At 47.7% G+C, this 22,508-nt stretch overlaps 1 protein-coding gene across 3 annotated transcripts in view; it reads left to right on the forward strand.

The window, feature by feature from the left end:
- SCN10A (sodium voltage-gated channel alpha subunit 10) overlaps window positions 1–19,703 on the forward strand; it is a 92,550-nt gene extending 72,847 nt beyond the window's left edge. For all 3 annotated transcript variants that reach the window (XM_039237171.1, XM_039237172.1, XM_039237173.1), the window contains 7 exons: window positions 3,796–3,918; window positions 5,485–5,769; window positions 6,512–6,565; window positions 7,415–7,552; window positions 9,607–9,711; window positions 14,786–15,056; window positions 18,011–19,703. In XM_039237171.1, the coding sequence (XP_039093102.1) occupies window positions 3,796–3,918; window positions 5,485–5,769; window positions 6,512–6,565; window positions 7,415–7,552; window positions 9,607–9,711; window positions 14,786–15,056; window positions 18,011–19,224 (2,190 nt within the window). In that variant the 3' untranslated portion in view covers window positions 19,225–19,703. The remainder of the gene's footprint in view (window positions 1–3,795; window positions 3,919–5,484; window positions 5,770–6,511; window positions 6,566–7,414; window positions 7,553–9,606; window positions 9,712–14,785; window positions 15,057–18,010) is intronic.
- The last annotated feature ends 2,805 nt before the right edge of the window (window positions 19,704–22,508 follow it).

Here is a 22,508-nt window from a genome sequence, read left to right on the forward strand (position 1 = left end):
CCGCTGGCGCATGTGGGGATTGGGGCCCTCACCTGTGACCGGTGGCTGCGCCTAACGCAAAGAAAGCTTGCGGCCTCGCCTCACGGGCCACCCCCCTTGGGCACTTAGCAAGGCATCTGAGAATAGCCCTGCATACCGGTGAATGGTTAGATCAGACAGTAGATGGTTCTGGCACAGTGGTGGGGCTCAGGTGAGCTCCCAGTTCCCAGGTCTCCCTCCAGAAAGACCACTTACTGCCCTCCGTATTTTATGTCCAAAGCAAGATGACACACGTGGCTCCCAGGGCCCCTATGCCCTTGCATCCCCTGACCCGGCTTCTGGACAGATGGGAGCCGGGCACCGCCCAGCACGGAGGACCTTCCCGCCTGCTGACTCAGTGGTCCTCAGCCCAGGCTATACTTTAGAATCACCCGGGGAACTCTTAAAAAATACAATGAACAAATGCTACGACTCCCAGAGGCTCAGATCTCTCTAGCCCTGGGGGAGTCCAGGCTTCAGTATCTTAGAAAAGCTCCTGGCCACGTCCCGTGTGTGTGTAGCCAGACTGAGAACCCCCGAGCTTGCCCCACCGGCTTCTCCCCGTGGGCACTAAAAGAGACAAAGCGTCCCTTTGGGAGGTGTGAGCAGGAAGCTTGTGTGCTCAGGCCCCTTCTAACCTGTGGCCACTAATCCCCCGCGTCACTAACCCCTGCGTCAGAGGGGTTACCAAGTGCCTCCCATAGGATGGGATTCTGTCTCCTCACAGCTCCCAAACCCAGGAGTGATCTGTCCCTCGTCTTAATACCAGAACCCTGTATCTCTGTCCAGACCTTTGCCCCCTTGGCTTTGCGGGTTGGCCGCCTGCGCTGTGGGCTCAGTGCAGCACAGCTGCGGGGGCTGCCAGCCAGGGGGGGCACGTGCTGTGCACGTCTCCGCCTCCCCCACTCTGAGAGCCACCGCACCGAGGGCTGCGTGTCAGAGGTGTCAGGATCTGTGTCTGTATTTGGCGCTTGCCTCATGAGGCTGGATGGCGTCCAGTACAGAACATTCTGTCCGGTCTCCCGCGCTGTCAGGGCCCCCACAGCAGGTCTGTGCGCTCCATTCTCATCTTTCCTGATACCAACGTGCTGGCAGCTTCCGGACCCGGGACCACGGGGATCAGCTATGAGGCTGGACTCTGAGTCATGGGTGATAACTTTGTGCGTATGAAATAATTACTCATAGACGAAGGAAAAGTGTTTTATTGGCTTCCCAGCCCCGTTAGGGGCACAGCCACTCTCATCGACGCTGGTTTAAGCCCCCGCCACCGTCAATGGTCACCCACTCGTTCCGTCCATCCTCCTCCCAATTCTTCCTCTGACCATCCATCCTCCCTTCCATATGCCCCTCCTTCATCTATCCAGCCGTCTGCCCTTCCTTTTTCCATTCTTCCAAACGCCCACTCACCTCTACGTCTTCCATTTACCTCCTGTCAGTCCTCTCCCTCCTTCCATCTATTCTACTTCTTTCTTTCTTCTTTTCCGCCCACGCATTCATCCTAACCTTTCTTTCATCAACCAACGGGCCCTTATTCCCTCTACCTTTCTATCTTCTGAGTCACCTTTCTATCTGACCATTCAACCATCTAACCTTCTATTCACTCATTCACGCACCTTTGATACAAGCGCTCTCCTATCCGCTCGTTCTTCCGTCTTCCCATCCTTCGTTTAACTGCACACCTACCCTTCCTCCTTTCCACCCTTCTGCCCATGCATCCCTCCACCCAACCAGTCAGCCTCCCATCCCTTCTCTAATCTCTTTCATCAATTTATTGTGTCCAACTCTCTCTTCACATCATCCATCAGTCAACTTACCTGGCCGCCCATTCTTCTCCCCTTCATCTGTCTCATCCATCCACTATTCCATATTCTATCCTTTCTTCCATCCTTCCCTTCAAATGTCTATCCTGTCCATCCTTGTATCCTTTAATCCATTCTTCATATCCAACCAGCCTCCCATCTCCCATCCATCTTCCTTCTTTCTCTCCTTCCTCTCATCCCTCATCTGTCTTTTCTTCAGTTTCTCAAATGTTTATGTGTGACTACCGGATATAGGATTGTCTTACGAAGTGCTCTGGGAGAGACAGAGGCCAAGAAATAAGAGCTCCCTTTCTCCAGGAGTTTACTCTATAATCTTCCAGCAGATGAGACACACAGAGAGAAATAAACCTATTATGGGGGTGGGAGTGGGGTGAGCCCTGCTGGAAATAGTTAGTGTCTTATGGACACGGAGACATGAGCCTGTGGGGGTGGGTGGCTGGGAAGGCTTCATGTAGGAGGTGATATTAGATGTATGGCTTAAAATGATCAGGAGCATTGAAGTGCAAAGAGGACTGAGGGAGGCCAATCTTAATTAAAGGATGACTCTGAGCAAAGGCACAGACACGGGTACATTTAGGGACTAATCTTATTTGGGTAGAATATATAGGTGAGCCGTGACTGAAAAAGTAGTCTGCAGCTCAGGAGTCTGGAACTTAACCTAAGGGTGATAAAACACCAGTAAACATTGGGAGTAAGAGACGCACATGATTATAGTCAAATTTGCAGTGGAGAACGGATGAAATGAACGCAATCCTAGAGACCAATTGGGAAGCTAGTGGCCTAAGCAGTGGGAGTGGTGGTGGGCTTGGATGGAGAGACCCAAGTCTTGACTGCTCCAACTATAGATTTTGCACATGAGGCAGCCTTCACAGAGGGCTGGGGGAAAAAACTGAATAGGGTCCAGCATGAAACTGGCCCCAAACCTCCCTACCCTTTGTCAGCCAGACAGCTGGATGCCACCTGCTGGTGTTTGGAGCCTTGCATGGAAGAAGAAAGGCAGTTCTTTCCATTCCAGTTTCTTGTCCTGGTGGAAGAAGCCACTTATTCAGAGAACAGACATTGCTTGAGGCTCTGTGTAACTCAAATGTAAACCCCTTTCTTTCTGAAGGTCTGGTGTACATCCCCACCTAGTTGCCAGGATAAGCCAAGCCTGAATTCAGCCCACCAGTCATGGTGCAGTTGAAGGTCTTCCAAGATTGGGACACGGCCTCTGGCAAGTTCAAGCCTATGCCTGTGGTACCACCCTAGCACCTTCAAAGCTCCTGGAAGGTGTACGATTTGTCCACATTAATTTGTGTCCTTTGTAGCCCTTGGCCAACACTTTAAAAAAGTGAAAAGCTGGCAGGCCAACAGGGAGTCACAACCCAGTCATTGTATCCCAGCCATCTGTCAAACCTGTATTTCATGGATCATGCCACACTCTTACTCTGACCTGGGTGAAGGTATGACCTGCACGAGCAAGGCACTGACCCAAGGCCACGAGAAGAATCAGGGGTTGAGAAGGAATTAGACCCCTCCCGGACCAAGACTCTTTCCACTCCACTTTTATGAGCAAATACAATTGGGACTCACTTCAAAACAGACTTTCAGCATAACCCCCATGAAGGGACATCATCTCTCCAAGTCTCTGAAAGTCAAGTTTCAAAGCTGTTGGAGCCTGACTGATGCCCCTAGGGAAAGGGAAGGTAATATACAGGGAGCTTGACCACCTACAAACCACAGGGTCATGGTGTGCAAGACTGTTTTTCTTTCTCAGAGATTCAGAGAAGTGATGAATGAAATCTGTAATAAAGAGGAAGAGATCAAATTCTCTCCAGACCTTTCACTGGAGTTCAGAATAAGATGTGAGCCAGGATGATGACTTGGACAGACTAGAGGATAGGAGGGACTTCCTGTCTCCTTTTACCAGGACCTTCAGGAACCTAGAGTAATGCTTTTGCTCTCTGCTTGCACTCAGATCTCCCTGACAAGCCTTATAGCGAAGATCCTGCAGTATTCTGACGTGGCATCCATCAAAGCCCTTCGAACCCTCCGTGCCCTGAGGCCCCTGCGGGCTCTGTCTCGATTTGAAGGCATGCGGGTAAGACCTCCCTCCAAGCTGCTCTGGTCGGCGGCGTTTAGCGCCTCCTCGTCCCCGCCGTGCCTTCCGCGCCCCCGACTCTGGACTCTGGGCCTGGGCCCACCCCCACAGGTGGGCGCTGGCTCCTCACCTCGCCCTGCTGGGACTTCGGCGGCACTGCCATGTCCTAATGCTCTGGTTCTCCTTCACACCCCTTCGTGAGCTCTCTGTCCTTCTCACTCAAGCGCCACATCCACCCAGCACGCAGACTCACCCTTTCCTGCTCGTAGCGAAGTGGTCCTGCCTCAACATCTTCTACCTCCATCTCTCCATCCTGCCTCTTCTCCTTATTGCCAAATTTTGGAGTGCTCCAAACTCTTCATCCTTCCAAGACAAATGAGCCTTCACTCTGACACTTCATTTAAATATGGTGACACCATCCGTTCAGCACCATGGCCACCATCCACCAGAGAGCATCTGCCCCACCCAAGGTAGTCGTGGGTCCTATGGACTCTTCCCTTTCATCCACTCCTTTCCTCACCCATTGTCACCTCCACCTGCCCTCGCTGTCTTCCTCACAATGGAACACTCACAACCCACACCTTTGAATTGGGGGGGGCGGGGGGGACAAGGGACTCTTATTTGTCCTCCTCCTCTTCCTCATAATTACAAAAGGTAATAAAAAGGTACTGAAAGTGAGGTTTTGCTTTCTTCCACTACTGACTCAAAGAAGACATCCTGTCTTCAAAAACAAAAGTAGACTTTATTTTCGTTTTTTAATCATTTCTTCTATATTCATTAGCATGGAATCTTCTGTAAAAAAAAAAAAAGTAGACTTTAAAAATTCATTTGTACCTTTAGAAACACAGGAGATTAGGGTTGAAATCGTTTGAAATTTATTTTATTTTTTTCTATTCTATTTTACTTAATTACTTTTGAGGGGAGGGGAGGGGGCACAAGAGGGGGAGGGGCAGAGAGAGAGGGAGACACAGAATCCAGAGCAGGCTCCAGGCTCTGAGCTGCCAGCACAGAGCCCGACGCGGGGCTCGAACCCACGAACCGTGAGATCATGGCCTGAGCTGAAGTTGGACGCTTAACCTACTGAACCCCCAGGTGTCCCCGAAGTTTATTTTCTTTTATCTCGAGGTTGCTGCTCTACAAATAAGCAAGTTTGTGAATATGGTTTTCATTGATTCTTGACTGAAGCATACCTTAAACTGTATTTGTTAAGGCTCTTTTGAAATTGCATTTAAGAAAAATAAAGGAAGGCCCTAGAAGTCTGTATGTGCAAGCACAACACACACATTCATGCCCTTATATGAGCATGTAGGTACTTGTAAGTTCACTCGTCTTCTCAATCCTGGGGAAAGATCCAAAAACCTGCGGAATGAAGTTTAGGGAGAAGATCTAAGCCCATCTTCAGCTACCAAGAGTCTCTCTTGGTCTTCTGAGTCTGAACTATTGCCCTAATTAACCTACTTCTCTTTCTGCTTCCAAAAGCCACTCGTCTTGAAGCAGGCTGAGTGAGTGTAGCCAGAAGTAGGCTCCAGCAAGAACGGCTCCAGATCCTTTTACCTTCCCCTCCAGGTGGTGGTCGATGCCCTGGTGGGCGCCATCCCCTCCATCATGAACGTCCTGCTCGTCTGCCTCATCTTCTGGCTCATCTTCAGCATCATGGGCGTGAACTTCTTTGCTGGGAAGTTTGGGCGGTGCGTCAACAAAACCAATGAATACCTTTCTCTTGTGCCTCCGTCTATCGTGAACAACATGTCTGACTGTAAAAATCAGAACCACACTGGCAGCTTCTTCTGGGTCAACATGAAGGTCAACTTTGATAATGTTGCAATGGGTTACCTCGCGCTTCTGCAGGTGGTGAGTCCCGAGACCGACCTTGTTTCTTCCTCTGGCTGCTTGAAAATGTGGAGGGTCTGGGGTCTTCCAGAAGATGCTATGTGGAGACTTTGCAAGGGGTAGCACTCAGTGTGAGCTGAGGCCACTCCCCACTCCTACAGACTAGTGCGAGGCTAAAGGGCCTCACCACTTAGTCCAATGTCAGAGTGGGGCAACCGGACAAGCGTGGGGTGGCAGACGAGAACAAAGGGGTGAACCTGCAGTGGCGCTGGATCGGTCAGCTGATGACCTAGGGTTCACTACGTATACAAGATAGACACGATATAGCCCCCCGCTCAGTCTTCTACTGCATATCCCCTCCTAGATGGTAATAAGTTATATTCCATGTCTATTGTAATGATAGAAAATGCTGGTGGTGATGAGAGGCAAACACATCTACACTTCCATTCGTTCATGCATTCACACCTTGCCTTCATCTTCCGGTTCACTCAGTCCTCCATTCAGCCAAGTGTTGATGCAGTTACTTGCTTGTCACACAGTTACCCACACCTTCCCGCATGCCACTGTTTGTCCATGCACTTGTTTGACAAACAACCCCTGAGTAGCTGTGGTGTGCCAGGCACTGTGTTAGCCCTGGTACTCACGGGGAATTGGCTCCAGGGGACCCCTGCTCTATGAGAAAAACCGACAAATAAGTGAATCAAAACAGAGTTCAGTGTAGACGATGGGCAGACACTGAGTGGCCTCTGCTCCTTGTTTCCAGGCAACCTTTAAAGGCTGGATGGACATCATGTACGCAGCTGTTGATGCCCGAGATGTGAGTCAGCCTGCTATGTGTGCTTCCCGCCCCTCCGTGCATCCCCCTCACACCAGCCTATTTGAAATGGACTGAGGGTGGCCTTGGTACCAGAAGAGGGAGTCCCCCAACAGCCTGGCCCTGGCCCTCCCCGGAGCACTGTCCAGCTGGCCCGCTATTGAATGTTTAAGCCAACTTCACCTGTTCCCCTACCAGGCACACTACCCAGGCTTTCGAAGCTCTTCTGCTCACCATTGAGGAAAGTCTCAGACCCCACTCCAGGACCGTGTAGGAGGGCACTCGTGGGCAGAGGCAGCAAGGTGGTGACTAGAGCAAGGGTACTGTCACACCAGCCAGGTGGAGGAGACGGGTGCTGCTGGGGAAAGACCAGTTGCTGCTGCGGCAGACAGTGCCGATGCCCTGCGCCAGATCCCCTCAGCCCGCCTCTTGAGTTCACTTGCTACATTTCTGATTCTCTACCTGAGACTTGACTTCCTTCGGTGCCTTATGGCTTGCTCAGCAGCCCTTCCCCCCACGGGTGGGGTTGGAGTGTCCACAGGGGCAACCCTCGCAGGGAAGTTTTGGGAGTCTGTGGGCAAATGTTCCAGCTTCACTGGCCCTTAGAGGCACAATTCTGAGGTGTGTTCCACACAGTTTATTGGCGAAGCCCAACAGGTGAAGTGCCAGTTGCCCCCCAGAGATGGTCTGCTTAACGACACCCCCTTCATCAGCTTTTCTCCTGCTTAACCCCCCCACTCCTGCTTCCTGGGGTCACCTCCCGAATGGCCACCCACACTCATGTCCTTGTCTCAGGGAGGAACACAAACAGACCCCCACCTGCTCTCCGTGCCTCACTTTGTCTGTTCACAGGTGAACCTGCAGCCCAAGTGGGAGGACAATGTGTACATGTACCTGTACTTCGTCATCTTCATCATTTTCGGTGGCTTCTTCACGCTCAATCTCTTTGTTGGGGTCATAATTGACAACTTCAATCAACAGAAAAAAAAGATAAGTGGGGCTCAGGTGTTTTTGCAGTGGTGGTGAATCTTCCTCTCCTTGTGCCCTGGCCTCATGACTACAGCCAACGCTATTCACAGCCCTCCTGTCTGACCGGGAGCCCAATTTTTGGCCTTTAACACCACCCCCACCTTTGCACCCTGAACACAGCGCTCACCTCTGCTCCTGCCTGAGCCCCCACCCTCTCTCCCAGAGTGCCAGGGTCTTCCCAGCTAAAACCAGGCGTGTTGGGTATGTCCCAGGTGACCCTTGGGAAATATCAACAGGGAAAGAAATATCAACGGGCAGCACTTGCTGCCTCTGTCTGGGGCTATGACCCCCCCCAGAGCAATCAATCCAGGAGGCCTCAGGAAGGTCCAGAGCTTCAGTACTGGCGGAATCCAATCTCCTTGGGACGGGGAGGAAGACACTTGCCTCCACGGATGCTGGCTCTGATGAATAGGAACCCAATCCCAGATAACCTCTCATATTTACATTAAAATATGAGGGCATTAAAAGTATAAAATGCTTTCTTGCTACCCTCCATTAAGCCTTTCATTTAACCCCCTCCATTCCTTTGCGGTAGAGAGAGCACCACTTTAGACGTATGTAAGCCAAGATCCAAAGAAGGGTCACATTGGCTAAGTCACATAGCACAAGAGCCTGGCATTGTTTGTGGCAAAGTACAAACCCGAGCTCGCATTCGCTACTCAGCTATTCACTAGATGGCTGACCCTGGCAATGTTAAAAACTTCTCTGAGCCTCAGCTTTCTCGTCTATCCAATGGAGTTAATAGTACCTACGCAAGGATTCTGGTAAGAGGTTAAGTAAAACCCTGTGCAAGAAGCACCTAGTTTAGGGCTGAGCTGTTGCACTGTTAATGTAATTTAGAATCCATGTCTAGTGGCACAGGCATGCTGCCTACAGGAAGTCCTCAACTAGAGTTCTGGGGATAAAAAGTGGGGCCCCTCTCTGTCCCAGAGGGGCTCAGCAAGATGGCTGTGAAGGGCTGGCCGGTGTCATCAGCACCCTAGAGGGTTTTGAGACCAGTCGAGCAATCCCTTCTCCCATTTTCAGATGAGGAAGCTGGGGCCTTGACAGGGAGCTGTCCGTGTTAGATGATAGAATGAGAAAAGCCAGTGATCAAATTGGGGGAGAACTGTGTTTGCTGACTCCTTGCCCCGGGTCTTCAGCGTTCCCGAGTGCTCCCAACCTCCAGCCCCTGCCCCCAGCCCCGCTGAGATGTTTCTCCCCAGAAACCTTCTGTGTCCACAAATTCTCTAAAATCTCTGAAATCCCACAGACCTCCACATATCTCAGCCCACATCGCCATCATTTGCAGTGACTGGTTCACACAAACATGCTATTGAAATGGGAAGATTTCAATTACGTCAGGAAGTGAAAGGTGAGGGGTTGAAATGAAGGAGGTCCAGAGGGTCCTTAAAGAAAGTCCAAAACTCAAGGAGGAAGGCATTTCCAATGGTGGAATTTAACTGTAACTGTGGAGGACAACACAAATGGCAGGGCCTTAAAAGAACCAATGAAGAATTCTCCAAGGACCCTTGGATACATCAGTAACTATCCTCAGCTCCTCTTCAGAAAGGGGTTAAGTGGCTGGGTCTCAGGGTCTTTGCTCCAGAAGGCCCTGAGGGAACGTCTTGCCCCTGGCAGGAAATGTGATTCTAGAAGCCCAGTGGATTTGACTGTAATGAGCAGGCTAGATTTAAGGCTCAGGTTCAAACTGATATTTACCTTTTCCTTGGGTTCTACCCTCAAATACTCCCTACCCTCTGTCGAAACAAACCTCTGGGTTCTTGCAGAAGAGAAACAGACTTTGGTCCAGAGATTCGGGCAGGCAGTCAGAGCCGGGGCTCAGGCCTACCCACTCTGTCACTTGTTTGTGGCTCCCAGGCAGGAAGGACACTGCTTGATTCTGGCCTTGACGTGTCTTTCTGCAGAAAAGGGAGGAGGTGGACATGTGCTTCTTCTCCAGCCTGCATTAATTTGCTTTTCCTGAAATTTTTCATTGCTGTCATAACAGTGGTGTGTGTTATCCCCTCTCATACTTAGGGGGCCAGGACATCTTCATGACAGAGGAGCAGAAGAAGTACTACAACGCCATGAAGAAGCTGGGCTCCAAGAAGCCCCAGAAGCCCATCCCTCGGCCCCTGGTGAGCCCCAGAGCTTCCCTCCAGCACAGTGTGTCTGGGAATCCAGCTGACAGCCTGTGCTTGTGCTGGGTAGGGGCTGGCCAGTGCTCTCTGTGAAGGATCTGGGTTGAGTTTGGGGTTAAGGTAATGAGAGCTCCAAGACCCAAGGAATGAGAAGTCTGAAAGAAGCAACGTGGTCTGCTGGAGTGAATATACAGTTATTCCAAGTTGACATGTTTTAAGGAACCACTTAGTTCCCCAACCAGTTTAGGGTTCAATCACAAGACTGGGAACTGGCTAGGCTAACTGATAGCAGAGGTGGTTAAAGCCCTGAGATGAAGTGTTTGTGTGGCTATGCATCATGATCTAGCCTCCATACATAAATCTCCAGCCTCACTCTACATTCCACCCCATGCCTATAGTAGACAGAGAGGAAATAGCCAAAACCCAACTCCGTGGGCCCCAGTCATGGTCATGGTCAAGTGGCACAATAGGAATAAAAAGTTGTGTTTACACTAACCAAAACTTAGAGCCATACTTCACTTTTATTCTTTATTCACAAGGACCCTAAGAGACATGCCATTTTATTTCTCCATTAAATGCAATACCCAAACCATACATGCTATCACCTAAGCTCTTCTCAGTCCTCCACCAGAAGACAGAAAATGTCAAAACTCTACTTGGCATCTGTTGAGAGTGGATGAACAGGTCTGGGAGTGGGAGTATTGCTATGTTGGAAATGTACAACTGAGCTTCTTCCAAGAATTTCTGAGCCATCCACTCCAGTGAATGGAATTGGCATCTTGTCCCTTTACTTAACCTTTCTGTGGTTAAGATGCAGTATTTGTGGAGAAAACTACAGGTGCTGTATAGAGCACAATGCCATTAGCCCTTCCCCCCGCAGCAAGGCAAAATCTAAGAACCTGCAACAAAGGAGCAGACCTTCCCTAAAATTAGGGAGACATACATTCTGTTGGCCACAGCATTAGGATTTCTAAATCAGGCCATGGGGTTTGCATAAGTTGCTAAAAACTTCATGAGCACATAGCCTTGAAAACATTTACAGGAGGAAAAAAAATGCTATGGTTTTTGGTTATACTTTACTTGGAAACAGTGGTCACAAATGTATCACTATACTCAATTCTGATAAGAAGGTTATAATGGGGGTGCCTGGGTGGCTTAGTTCGTTGAACATCTGACTCTTGATTTTGGCTCAGGTCATGATCCCAGGGCCGTGGAATTGAGCCCTGTGTCAGGCTCTACACTGAGCATGGAGCCTGCTTGATATTCTCTCTCTTCTTCTGCCTCTCTCCCCTGCTCATGCTCTCTCTCTAATAAATATAAAAAATAAAAAGAAGTGATACAGTGAGGGGTGATAGGACGTTCAAACCTCTGTAGGGGCAGAGATTTCCTTCCAAATCCCCCATAAGATCAAGATGACTGGGGTGGAATGAGCCTAAGGGACAGTCCTTAAGGCTCAGGAGTATCCCTCTGTCAGTCAGTTCAATGGGCAGGAACAGGCTCAGAATTAAAAGATGTAGGTAAATGGCTGAGCCCAACCAATCAGCATCAAGTGAACGGAGAAGGATCCTGAGACTTACAGATAAGAAAGCAATTGAGTCCCTGCTGGCCTTCACTGGTGGCTGGACTGATGCTGAATCCACATTTGAACCAGACACTAAGGAGTCTGTGCTAGAGACATCCCTTGGCAAAATCATGTTGGTACCTTGCCCTATACACTGCTCAATCTCTCTATAACATCTCAGCTTCTCCCCTTTATCAACCAATCCCATAGGCCACCATAGCTTCCTCCTGTCAAGGAGGACAGTTTCCCTGGGATAGGATGAACTGAATTTCAAAAAAGGACCCTGGAGAGGACACTATCTTAATACAAAAATAGGAACCTAATGTTAAAATTCCAGGCACGACAATAAGAGTGTAAGACAATGGTTGGGCAGGGAGGCCTACAATGAAATCACCATTTCTCCTGCTTAAGCCATAACCAAGACCCTCCGAGGTTGGCATGCAGGGAAGCCCTCCACAGGGATAAGGCAAGTGAGACATCACAGCCCACCTGTATTTCTGAGACTCGTCATCCATTTGGATGGGAAGGGGGTGTACTACTAATGAACTATCAACACTGTCTTAGCTTTAGTGGAGGAACATGGCTCTCTCCTTAATACTCTGTTCCAAGCACAGCCAACATTGTTTTCCTTTTGTTCCCCTTACCATAGCTGAGGCAAGTCTGGAACATTCAAATAAGACTTTGAAATCTTAGAGGTCCCAAAGAGAAGCATCTCTGCTGCTTAGCAGAGCAGGGGCCCAAGCGGCAACTGCATATGGCTGCTCCCCAGGGCCCACTAGCCTTGCCCTGTCCTAGCTCCTGGCTGGCATCCAATATGGCAGAAAAAATTTTGGCATTCACCACCCAGTGGGACAAGCATGATCATCTGCCCTCCTCAAAGGCCAGACCCAAGCAAAAAGAGAAATTCCCACTCCCACCTAAGACTCACCTTCCCAGATCCAGCTCTCTTTTCACTGGAATGCTCACCTTCTTGCCTTAGTAGTTCCAATAGGTTGAGCTGGTCAGCTGGTCAGATAAAAGCTGAACATTGACACAGTAGTTCTGCCCCACACGCATATGGGTGCCATTTCACAGCAAGGCCGGTGCAGGATACACACACACACACACACACACACACACACGCACACACACACACCTCTTCACTACTGGCAAAGCTCAAGTTCTAAATTTTATGCTCTATCCATAGCAAAGACTAAGACTTCCACAAGACTGGGAAATTTTATTCTATAACATTCCCTGCTATAGAAATTACTAAACACAGGTTTCATATACTCCACTTTATAGGAAAATCATATCATCAGTCATCCACTTCATCACCTCTGAGAACACTGAGGGTTGCAAAGAAGTTGTCCCTGCCCACTGGCTAAGCCAACAGCAGCAAGCCACTCCATTCCCCAGCATACAAATATCTGGGGCAAACTCAATGCCCACACCTTAGTAATGCTGTCACCGGCTCTGTTCAATTACAAGGTGTGTAGTCATAATTAGGCCTTTATTTTTCTTGCCATTTCCAGTGATAAAATGTAAGTTATTCGTGGCTCTGCAATCCTCCCCTCACTCCAGGAAAGACATGGACCAGCAGTTACACCCAAATCCAGGTCTACTTGGGTCTGATCCTTTACTCCAACCCCACAGAGTTGCAATCCCTCCCCACCAGGAAGTAGAAAACAAGACCCAGCCTCTGTCACAGCCCTTCTTCCCCTTGTCTGATTTGCAGCTTCTGTGAGCTCCCTGGTGAGACTCATGACAGGGTCCTCTCTGCCTCCACTCATGCAGAGCCCCAAACACAGTGCACATTCAGTAAGTGCCTATTATACACAATAAAGTGGCCTTCTAATTTTATTTGAGATGTGGGTAATTCAGAGCTATCCATTCATCTATTTATTGAGGATCTATTGCATGCCAGGTACTCTGCAGACGCTAGGGATAGGGAAGTGAGCAAGATAGATGAAGTCTCTGTATGTCAGAGACCACAGTCCTGTGACAAGGGAAACAACTAGGGAAAATCACACACATACCAATTCACAGGCTGGAGAGGTGGCTAAGAGAGAAAGAAGAGGGGGAAGAGTCCTGCCTAGGACTGAGCCTTGAGGTGCTCTAACATCTGTGGGTTGCATAAAGAAGACTCAGAACAGAGCAGCCAGAAAGGCAAGAAAAGAACCAGGAAAGTAAGGCATGATGAAAACCAGGAAAACATAGTTTCAAGGTGGCATGTGTGGCAAGCAATGCTGAACAGGTGCCCATGGACTTACATGATGGAAGTCGTTGGTGATCTGAATGAGAACCATCTCAGTGGCAGCTTGGGGTCAAAAGTTATGTTGGAGTGAACTGAGGAGTGAGTGGGAACCAGTGATTGCACAACATCCCTTCAAGAATATAGCTGTAAAAGTAAAGGGGAGGAGTAGGGTGGTAGCTGGAGGGAGATGTAAGGTTCAGGAACATTTTTTTTTAAGCTAGGAACAAGTAGGTCATTAGAGATTTAACTAAGGAACCAAGACGTAGTAGACCAAAGAGGCCATGTCTGACCAGAAGCCTCACTCCTCAGTAATGAAGCCAAAAGACCAGGAGGTTGGTAAGTGTCAGCAACGAAGAAGAGGTGAAGGTGGGCTATGTAGATGACACAAGCTTCAGAGGAGGAAGGATTTTGCAAGATGCAGGAGGAGCAAAGTTCTGGAAGATAGAATGAGGAAAGATAAGGACCCCAGGCCCGTCCCTTTGCCTTGGGGTACCTGGGGTGAGGGAGAATGAGCAGCCACTGCGTGTGCAGTTCTTTGTTTGTTTCTTTGTTTGTTTTTGAGAAAGAGAAAGCATGAGTGAGGAGGGCCAGAGAGAGAGGGAGAGAGAATCCCAAGCAAGCTCTGCACTAACAGTGTGGAGCCCAATGCTGTGCTTGAACCCATGAATCATGAGATCGTGACCTGAGCTGAATTCAAGAGTTGGACACTCCATCACCTGTGCCATCCAGGTACTCTTAGTCTGCAGTTCTTGAATTCATGCTACGCAGGCACTATGGGAGCACAGCGTTAAACAAGACATGGCCCCATCCTCAAATTGCTCACTGTCTAGCAGAAAAGAAGAGAAGCACACAGGAAATTCTAGAACTTGAGACTGACTACAAAGGCTATGAGAGGAAAGATGTGATTAGGGAGATCTCCCTGGAGGAAGTGGGGCTTAAAACAATGGACCACTCCAGACTATTGGGATTTAGATAGCCAAGAGAAGGGATGGGAAGGACTTGGCAAATGAGCACCAGCAAGGACAAAGTTCCTGATTTCTTCAAAGGGGTGAGAAAGGTAACAAGGACTTGAATTGAGGCACTGAGGTAGAATCAACTAAGGAAAAGATTTTGGAAGGAGAAAGGACAGGACTTGGCTTCTCTTTGGATGTGGAGTGTGAGGAAGACAAAAGAGGCGGACTTTAGGAAGCCATCTGTGGAGAGCACAGCCTCTTTAGATGCCTCGCGTATGTTGGCCAGTAAAGGCCCTGAGGTACCATCTCTTGTTTTCTCAGAACAAGTACCAGGGCTTTGTCTTTGACGTTGTGACCAGACAAGCTTTCGACATTGTCATCATGGTCCTCATCTGCCTCAATATGATCACCATGATGGTGGAGACCGATGACCAGAGCGAAGAAAAGACAAAAATCCTCAACAAAATCAACCAATTCTTTGTGGCTGTCTTCACGGGAGAGTGCGTCATGAAGATGTTCGCCTTGCGGCAGTACTACTTCACCAACGGCTGGAACGTGTTTGACTTCATTGTCGTGGTCCTCTCCATTGGGAGTAAGTGGGCTCACAGCTGGCGGGGAAGCCCAGGCTCTGCTTGGGGTTGTTCGGGCTGGTTTGTTTTTTTCAAAACCAACAGACTTTTCTGATACACATTATGTATTATAGGAGCCCAATATTTTCTGCTTTCCAAGAGTTGCAGGTTTAAAGTGTCCCTGGGCCTCTCAGTGAAATGGAGTTTCCAGTGGCCTTCTCCATGCTGTCATGAAGTGTTTTTAGGCACCTACTGTGTGCATAGCCTATTGCATCAGCTTTGGGGGCTATTAGGGATAATCACTCCTCCAGAAAAAATAAGATGATGGAGTTTCCAGTGGGCCTTATCTTGATGGCCTTCAAAGCAAAGGTGGTGTGATTTGAGGTGAGTCATTATATACTTTCTGGAAAAGGAGGTGGCTGCCAGAAGAGTGGGAAATATAAGTGTTCAAAGGAGATTCCTAAGTCAAGGATCTGGAATTAAATCTCTATAAAACTGTCCACTTAGGGAGTATGAGTGATAGAAAAGTCAAAGGATCAATGCCAAGAGATCTATGCTCTTAGGGCCTACTCTGGGCACTGAATGATAGGCCCAGTTTTGGGGGGCCAATGAGTGTTCAGAGAAAAATTAACAAAGTCAGAGGCTAAAGTGGGTAATGGAGCCACCATAGCTGAGTGCTCGCTGACATCTGAGTACTGGGATGGGTCCCCTGGACCTTCACAACAGCTCTCTGAAGGAGTGAGTTCTTATCCTCATTTTATACATTAAAAATTGAACCTCACAGATTAAGAAAATGGTACACGATCACACAGTTTGTAAAGGGCAGAGCTGAATTTAGTCCAGGCTAATGTTCTTTTTGTTGTTGTTAATTTTTTATTGTTTATTTTGAAGAGATACAGCATGAGTGGGGGAGGGGCAGAGAGAGAAGAAGACACAGAATCTGAAACAGGATCTAGGCTCCGAGCTGTCAGTGCAGACCCAAATGAACCCATGAAATGCGAGATCATGACCTGAGCCAAGATCAGATGCTTAACTAACTGAGCCATCAGGCGCCCCAGACCAGGCTAATGTTCTTCTAATGAACTAGCTGCTTTCCAACAACAACCAAGAGAATGTCCCTGGCCTTCTTGTGGTTTAGGCCAAGTTTGACCCTACAAAGCCCAAATCCCAGTGTACCAGCTTTACTTTGCATTATAAATATATCCTGACCTGTTAGATCATGACCTGCTTACTTTTCATGTCAGGGAGTAACTGTGGATTTCATTTTCCATTGATTTACCATCAAAAGCTAACAGCATCTAAATACAACTTGGCAGCATTTAATCAATCTCCCCACACCGGTGCTGAAACACAGCCTTGGGTTGTGTTTATTTGTCGGTGAGTTTATATTTTTTGTGTGTGTTTTGTTTTGTTTTCCTGCTGCTACTGTTTTTGTGGGAGGTTTGTTTTGTTTGTTTGCTTTCCCAAAGTGAGAAATTCTAAAGGTCATTTTGATTTTACAGTGGAGAAAAGAGCTTGCTTATGTGAGTTCCCATATCAATACTATAGAAATAAAATATACTCAAAGTACTCCAATTTATGATGAGGACACCTTGACTGCCAGTTCCTATGACCTACACAGCAACACCATCCACTGGTGAGAAATCAGGCAAAGAGGCAACTAGAAAACTAGTTAAAGGACCCACCGCTCCATCCTTCTGCCCCCTTCTCTCTCTTTCTTGCTTCCCAACAGCAAGAAATGTATTGAGTACCTAATTGCTACAAGTACGAAGACTCTTTATCCCTTGAAGTACTAGATTATATAGAAACATAATATACCCCACACTGTGGAAAAATATCCCAGTTAACCTGGCTTTAAGAGAGGGGCTTTCATAAAGCTTTTATAACACAATATTATAATTCCTTCCCAAATCTCTTCCCATTTCCTGGCTCCACCCAACACAATACTATGACCACCCATATTCATACAAAAAAAAGCAAGTAGGGGACAAAGGTCAAGGGACCCCTGGCAGAGAAAGAGAGAGAGAGACAGAGAGAGAGAGAGAGAGAGAGAGAGAGAGAGCTTGCCACCACAGCCCTCACCATTTGTCCTAAGAGTTTTCACATCCTGTCTGACCTAAAGGCCTCGCCTAATCCTTGCTGGGTCCTGTGTCCCCTAGATCAAGCTTCACAAATCTTCAAGTTAGATATCATATAGGGAGACATATACATTCTTCCTCTTTCTAGCTTTGTTCATAACTATGAGTGGGTGGGAGGGCTATAACTGACCCTAAACAAGCCTATCTCCAGGCCCTAACATAGAGTTCAAACACAGCTGGAAATGAAAGAGACAAATACAAGCCATTATGTAGACAGCTGGCCATTCAAAGCCATTCTGCTTTAGCTGTCAGCAAGTTGCCCGACTCCTCAAGCCCCCTTATAATTAACACCAGGCTATGTACAATTATCCACAGGACCATGTGCCAGGAACTAAGTCAATCTTCACAGTAGGAGATGGAGAGATGAATCACAGGGGACCCTGGCCTTCACAGAGCACAGGACAGGGTGGAGGAAAAGGCATATCCCAAGGCTGAATTCTCAAGGAAGAGTAGGGTCTGTGTCATAGACAGAGATGGACAAGGACTGGTATGTGTGGAATACGGTGTCATCACCTCCAGCTAAACTAGGCTGCAGGAGATAGGGCTTTGGGCATGGAGGCTGACTGGGAAGATGACATTCTGGGTGGAAGGAAAGAAAGATAAGAACATGGTGAGAAGGGTGGGACTTACTTCAGAGACAAGAGATGTATGCAGTGAGCAGGTACTGAGCCCCTGCATTATGCCAATCACCGTTCAATGCTCAGGAGGCCCAGAGGACTTGAATACAGATCCTCACATGGAGGTCCATACAGAGCAGAGACAGGAGAGTGTGGCTGCAGCCAGCTTTGTCACAGCTCAGGCTTGCAAGTACTAATCCGATCATTTCCCCTCTTCTAAAGGCCTGGTGTTTTCAGCGATTCTTACCTCACTTGAAACTCACTTCCCCCCGACACTACTCCGAGTCATCCGCCTGGCCCGAATCGGCCGCATCCTCAGGCTGATCCGAGGGGCCAAGGGCATCCGCACGCTGCTCTTTGCCCTCATGATGTCCCTGCCTGCCCTCTTCAACATAGGGCTGCTGCTCTTCCTCGTCATGTTCATCTACTCCATCTTCGGCATGGCCAGCTTCCCCCATGTTAGGTGGGAGGCCGGCATCGACGACATGTTCAACTTCCAGACCTTCGCCAGCAGCATGCTGTGCCTCTTCCAGATCACCACGTCGGCGGGCTGGGACGGCCTCCTCAGCCCCATCCTCAACACGGGCCCCCCCTACTGCGACCCCAATCTGCCCAACAGCAACGGCTCCCGGGGGAACTGTGGGAGCCCAGCCGTGGGCATCCTCTTCTTCACCACCTACATCATCATCTCCTTCCTCATCGTGGTCAACATGTACATCGCAGTGATTCTAGAGAACTTCAATGTGGCCACACAGGAGAGCACCGAGCCCCTGAGCGAGGACGACTTTGACATGTTTTATGAGACCTGGGAGAAGTTTGACCCAGAAGCCACTCAGTTTATTACCTTTTCTGCCCTCTCAGACTTTGCAGACACCCTCTCTGGCCCCCTGAGAATCCCAAAACCCAATCAGAATATCTTAATCCAGATGGACCTGCCCCTGGTCCCTGGAGATAAGATCCACTGTTTGGACATTCTTTTTGCCTTTACTAAGAATGTTCTGGGAGAATCTGGGGAATTGGATTCTCTGAAGGCAAATATCGAAGAGAAGTTTATGGCAACCAATGTTTCAAAAGCATCCTATGAACCAATAGCAACCACCCTCCGGTGGAAGCAAGAAGACATTTCAGCTACTGTCATTCAAAAAGCCTATCGGAGCTACGTGCTGCACCGCTCCAAGACGGTCTCCAACCCTCCAGCTGTGCCCAGAGCTGAGGAGGAGGCTGTGTCACTCCCAGATGAAGGCTTTGTTGGATTCGTGGCAAGCGAAAACTGTGCATTCCCAGACAAATCTGAAAGTGCATCCGCTGCTTCTTTCCCACCATCTTATGACAGTGTCACCAGAGGCCTTAGTAATCAAGTCAGCATGAGCACATCTAGCTCAATGCAGAATGAAGATGAAGCTACCGGTAAGAAAGCAACTGCCCCTGGGCCCTAGTGAGGACACTCTGGCACGGACCTAATCAGTTCTGATATGACCTTCTGCTCTGTGATAACTTTCCCACTACAGGTGGCACCCAGCTACCACTTCACCAATGCATGCCACCGGTCAGTGTCAGAACTGGGCAGAGAATGCAATTGGTGCCCACCTTTGCAGAGGCCCTCATACACCCACGGGAGTCAGAAGCCAAGAGCATCTCCACTGTGACTACCCTTTTGAATTTCAGTATCAGATGACGTTTTCTCTTACTTTCCAGAAAATGTCCCTGGTCCTTTTATTTTAACCGTGACCAGAGCTTACACTTACTGTGACAAACTTCTCAGGACCAGAACTTCCAAAGATGTATGGCAAGGATGTTGCTGAAGGTCCAAGGCAGTCCTCTGTGAAGCAACACATGGAGATGGACAATGCTATTTAGGATTCTGCATGACTGCATGTTGAGAGTTGCCAGACAATTGTTCCTGCCCAGGGTAACATCTGTGGTCTGTGTCATGACAGGCCTTTCAGATATCCATTAAAATTAATATTTTTAAAGGTATATGAAGACCAATGTTCTATCTTATGGCATCATTTAAAAAAATTCTATGATACTAACATGCGTCATAAACCATATCTTCACTTTCGGGTTTCCTGATATGATTTTGAGCTGGAATCTGGATGGGGCAGGAAGTAACACTGTCCTGAAAGTTTGTTCTAATCCCAAACACTCCACCAGTTGCCGTGCTACCTGCACCACACTCCTTCCCCTCTGAACCTCAGTTTCCCCTCTTGTAAAATTGGTGGAAGGTGGGAGACAAAATGGATACCCTCTATGGCCCTTGTACTTCCTGCTACAGGACTCAGTCACACTCCGTTCCAATTAAACGAGGAAAACACTCTCTCCTGAAGCTGCAATGGCCAGACTTTTCTGCTGTGTGGCTCAGGAGGTGGCTTTCCGATACATTCCAAAACCTGTTTCACATCCCATAGTCAGACCTTAAGAGGGAAGGTTTTCACATTTCCCTTGGGCCAAGACTCCATTATAAGTATAATCAAAAGAAAAGGGACATTTTGAAAAAGATGATCTGAGAGATAAAAGGTATGGTCACTGTTCTCTGAAATTTGTCCTACAAATGTTAAGTAACTGTCATATGACAGACATGCTCTAACTACAAGAGATAATGGCAACTAAGCCTCAAACGATTAATTGGACTTAAGCAGTGAGTGAAGAAAGGGTTGTCAGAAGATAATATTCAGACCAAAGAATGTGAAGGGTCTTAAGATGAAGGTGAGGAATAGGGGCGCCTGGGTGGCTTAGTCGGTTAAGCGTCCGACTTTCGCTTAGGTCATGATCTCGCGGTTCGTGGGTTCGAGCCCCGCGTCGGGCTCTGTGCTGACTGCCAGCTCAGAGCCTGGAGCCTGTTTCAGTCTGTGACTCCCTCTCTCTCTNGCCTGTTTCAGTCTGTGACTCCCTCTCTCTGACCCTCCCCTGCTCACACTGTCTCTCTCTCTCTCCTAGAAATAAATAAAAATATTAAAAAAAAAAATAAAAATAAAAAAAATAAACTTTAAAAAAAAAAAATTAAAAAAAAAAAAAAAAGATGAAGGTGAGGAAGGAGCTCATGTGACAACATAGGATATAAAGGATCTTAATCACAGCCATGATCTATTAGCCCTGGGATGTTTCCTGTCACAATAACAAGGATCAGGTCAATTTGTTGATATACACATTTAATCCCTTCTTGAGATTTCCCACTTATATAATTACAAAGCCTGGAGACTAGGCCTCCATACTTGCCTCATGGATACAGATTTTCTGAGGCCTTGATCTCCTTTCTCTGTCACTGTTGGCCCGTCAGAGGCCAAAGTGGCTTTCAAGATGCTTGTTGGGGGTTGCCGGCACCTACCGATGGAGGTTAATGAGGTAATGATGGAATAGCGGAGGGCATGGGCTGTCCCAGTACAGATCAGATGTTCGCTGGGTGTGTGGTTTGTATCTGAAGGGTGGTTCAACAAAATGGCTCTTCCTCCCTGGTTTCTCTGAACCAGGGAGCACAGATGTTGATGGTGCCACTTCTTCAACATCTAAATCCCATGAATTCAGTTAAAATGCCATCTAAGACAACTGGATGGACAGAGAACTTGGGGAATGGTTTATGTTCATATGTTATGTGGAAGAATTAAATGTACCCAATCAACAGACTAGTTTTATTAAGTAGATGATACTATTCTCAAAGTATCCATTTTTTGCCCCAGGCTGTGAGTTGAATTGTTCCCCACCCCCACCCTTGAAAAAGACATGTTGAAGTTTTAACCCATGGAACCTGCAAACATGGCCTTATTTGGAAATAGAGTCTTTGTAGATATAATCAAATTAAGATGCAGTAATAATGGATTTAAGTGGGTCCTTATGCAATGATGAATATCTTTAAAACATGAGGGAAATTTGGATATAGACACTCAGAGAGGAGAATGCCATGTGAAAACACACACACACACACACACACACACACACACACGCCTTATGAAGACAGAGGCAGAAATTAGAGTGACGTGGCCACAAGCCAAGAAATGCCAAGTATTACTGGTAACCACCAAAAGCTAGAAAATGACATAACATAGCAGTGAGAAAAAGATGACCTTCCTACAAATGGCATTAGGACAATTGTATCTTCATGAGAAATGAAACAAAATTGGATCCCTACCTAAAACTGTATTTAAAAATCAATTTCACGTATACCAAAATGTGAAAGGCAAATCTATAAAATGTTTAGAAGATAATAAAGGAAAATAACTACATGACCACGGAATAAAGAAAAGACTTATATGTTTGGCTACATTAAAATTTAGGACATCAGGTCATTAAAATAGATATTAAAAAAGTGAACAGGCTGTGGTGCCTGACTGGCATAATGGGAAGAGCGTACAACTCTTTTTTTTTTTTTTTATGTTGATTTATTTTTGAGACAGAGAGAGACAGAGCTTGAGGCAGGGAGGGGCAGAGAGAGAGGGAGACACAGAATCTGAAGCAGGCTCCAGGCTCTGAGCTGGCTGTCAGTGCAGAGTCTGATGCAGGGCTTGAACCCACAAACCGTGAGCTCATGACCTGAGCTGAAGTCGAACGCTTAACCGACTGAGCCACCCAGGTACCCCGTACAACTCTTAGTCTCAGCGTCATGAGTTCAGGCCCCACGTTGGGTGTAGAGATTACTTAAATAAATAAAAAACTTTTTTAAAAAAGAGCAAAAACACAAAGTATAGAGTGGAAAAAATATTTAAAACACTTAGATCCAATAAAAATC

This window comes from Hyaena hyaena, unplaced genomic scaffold (genome assembly GCF_003009895.1).
Source record: "Hyaena hyaena isolate Hyena2069 unplaced genomic scaffold, ASM300989v1 scaffold_121, whole genome shotgun sequence".
NCBI lineage: Eukaryota > Metazoa > Chordata > Mammalia > Carnivora > Hyaenidae > Hyaena > Hyaena hyaena.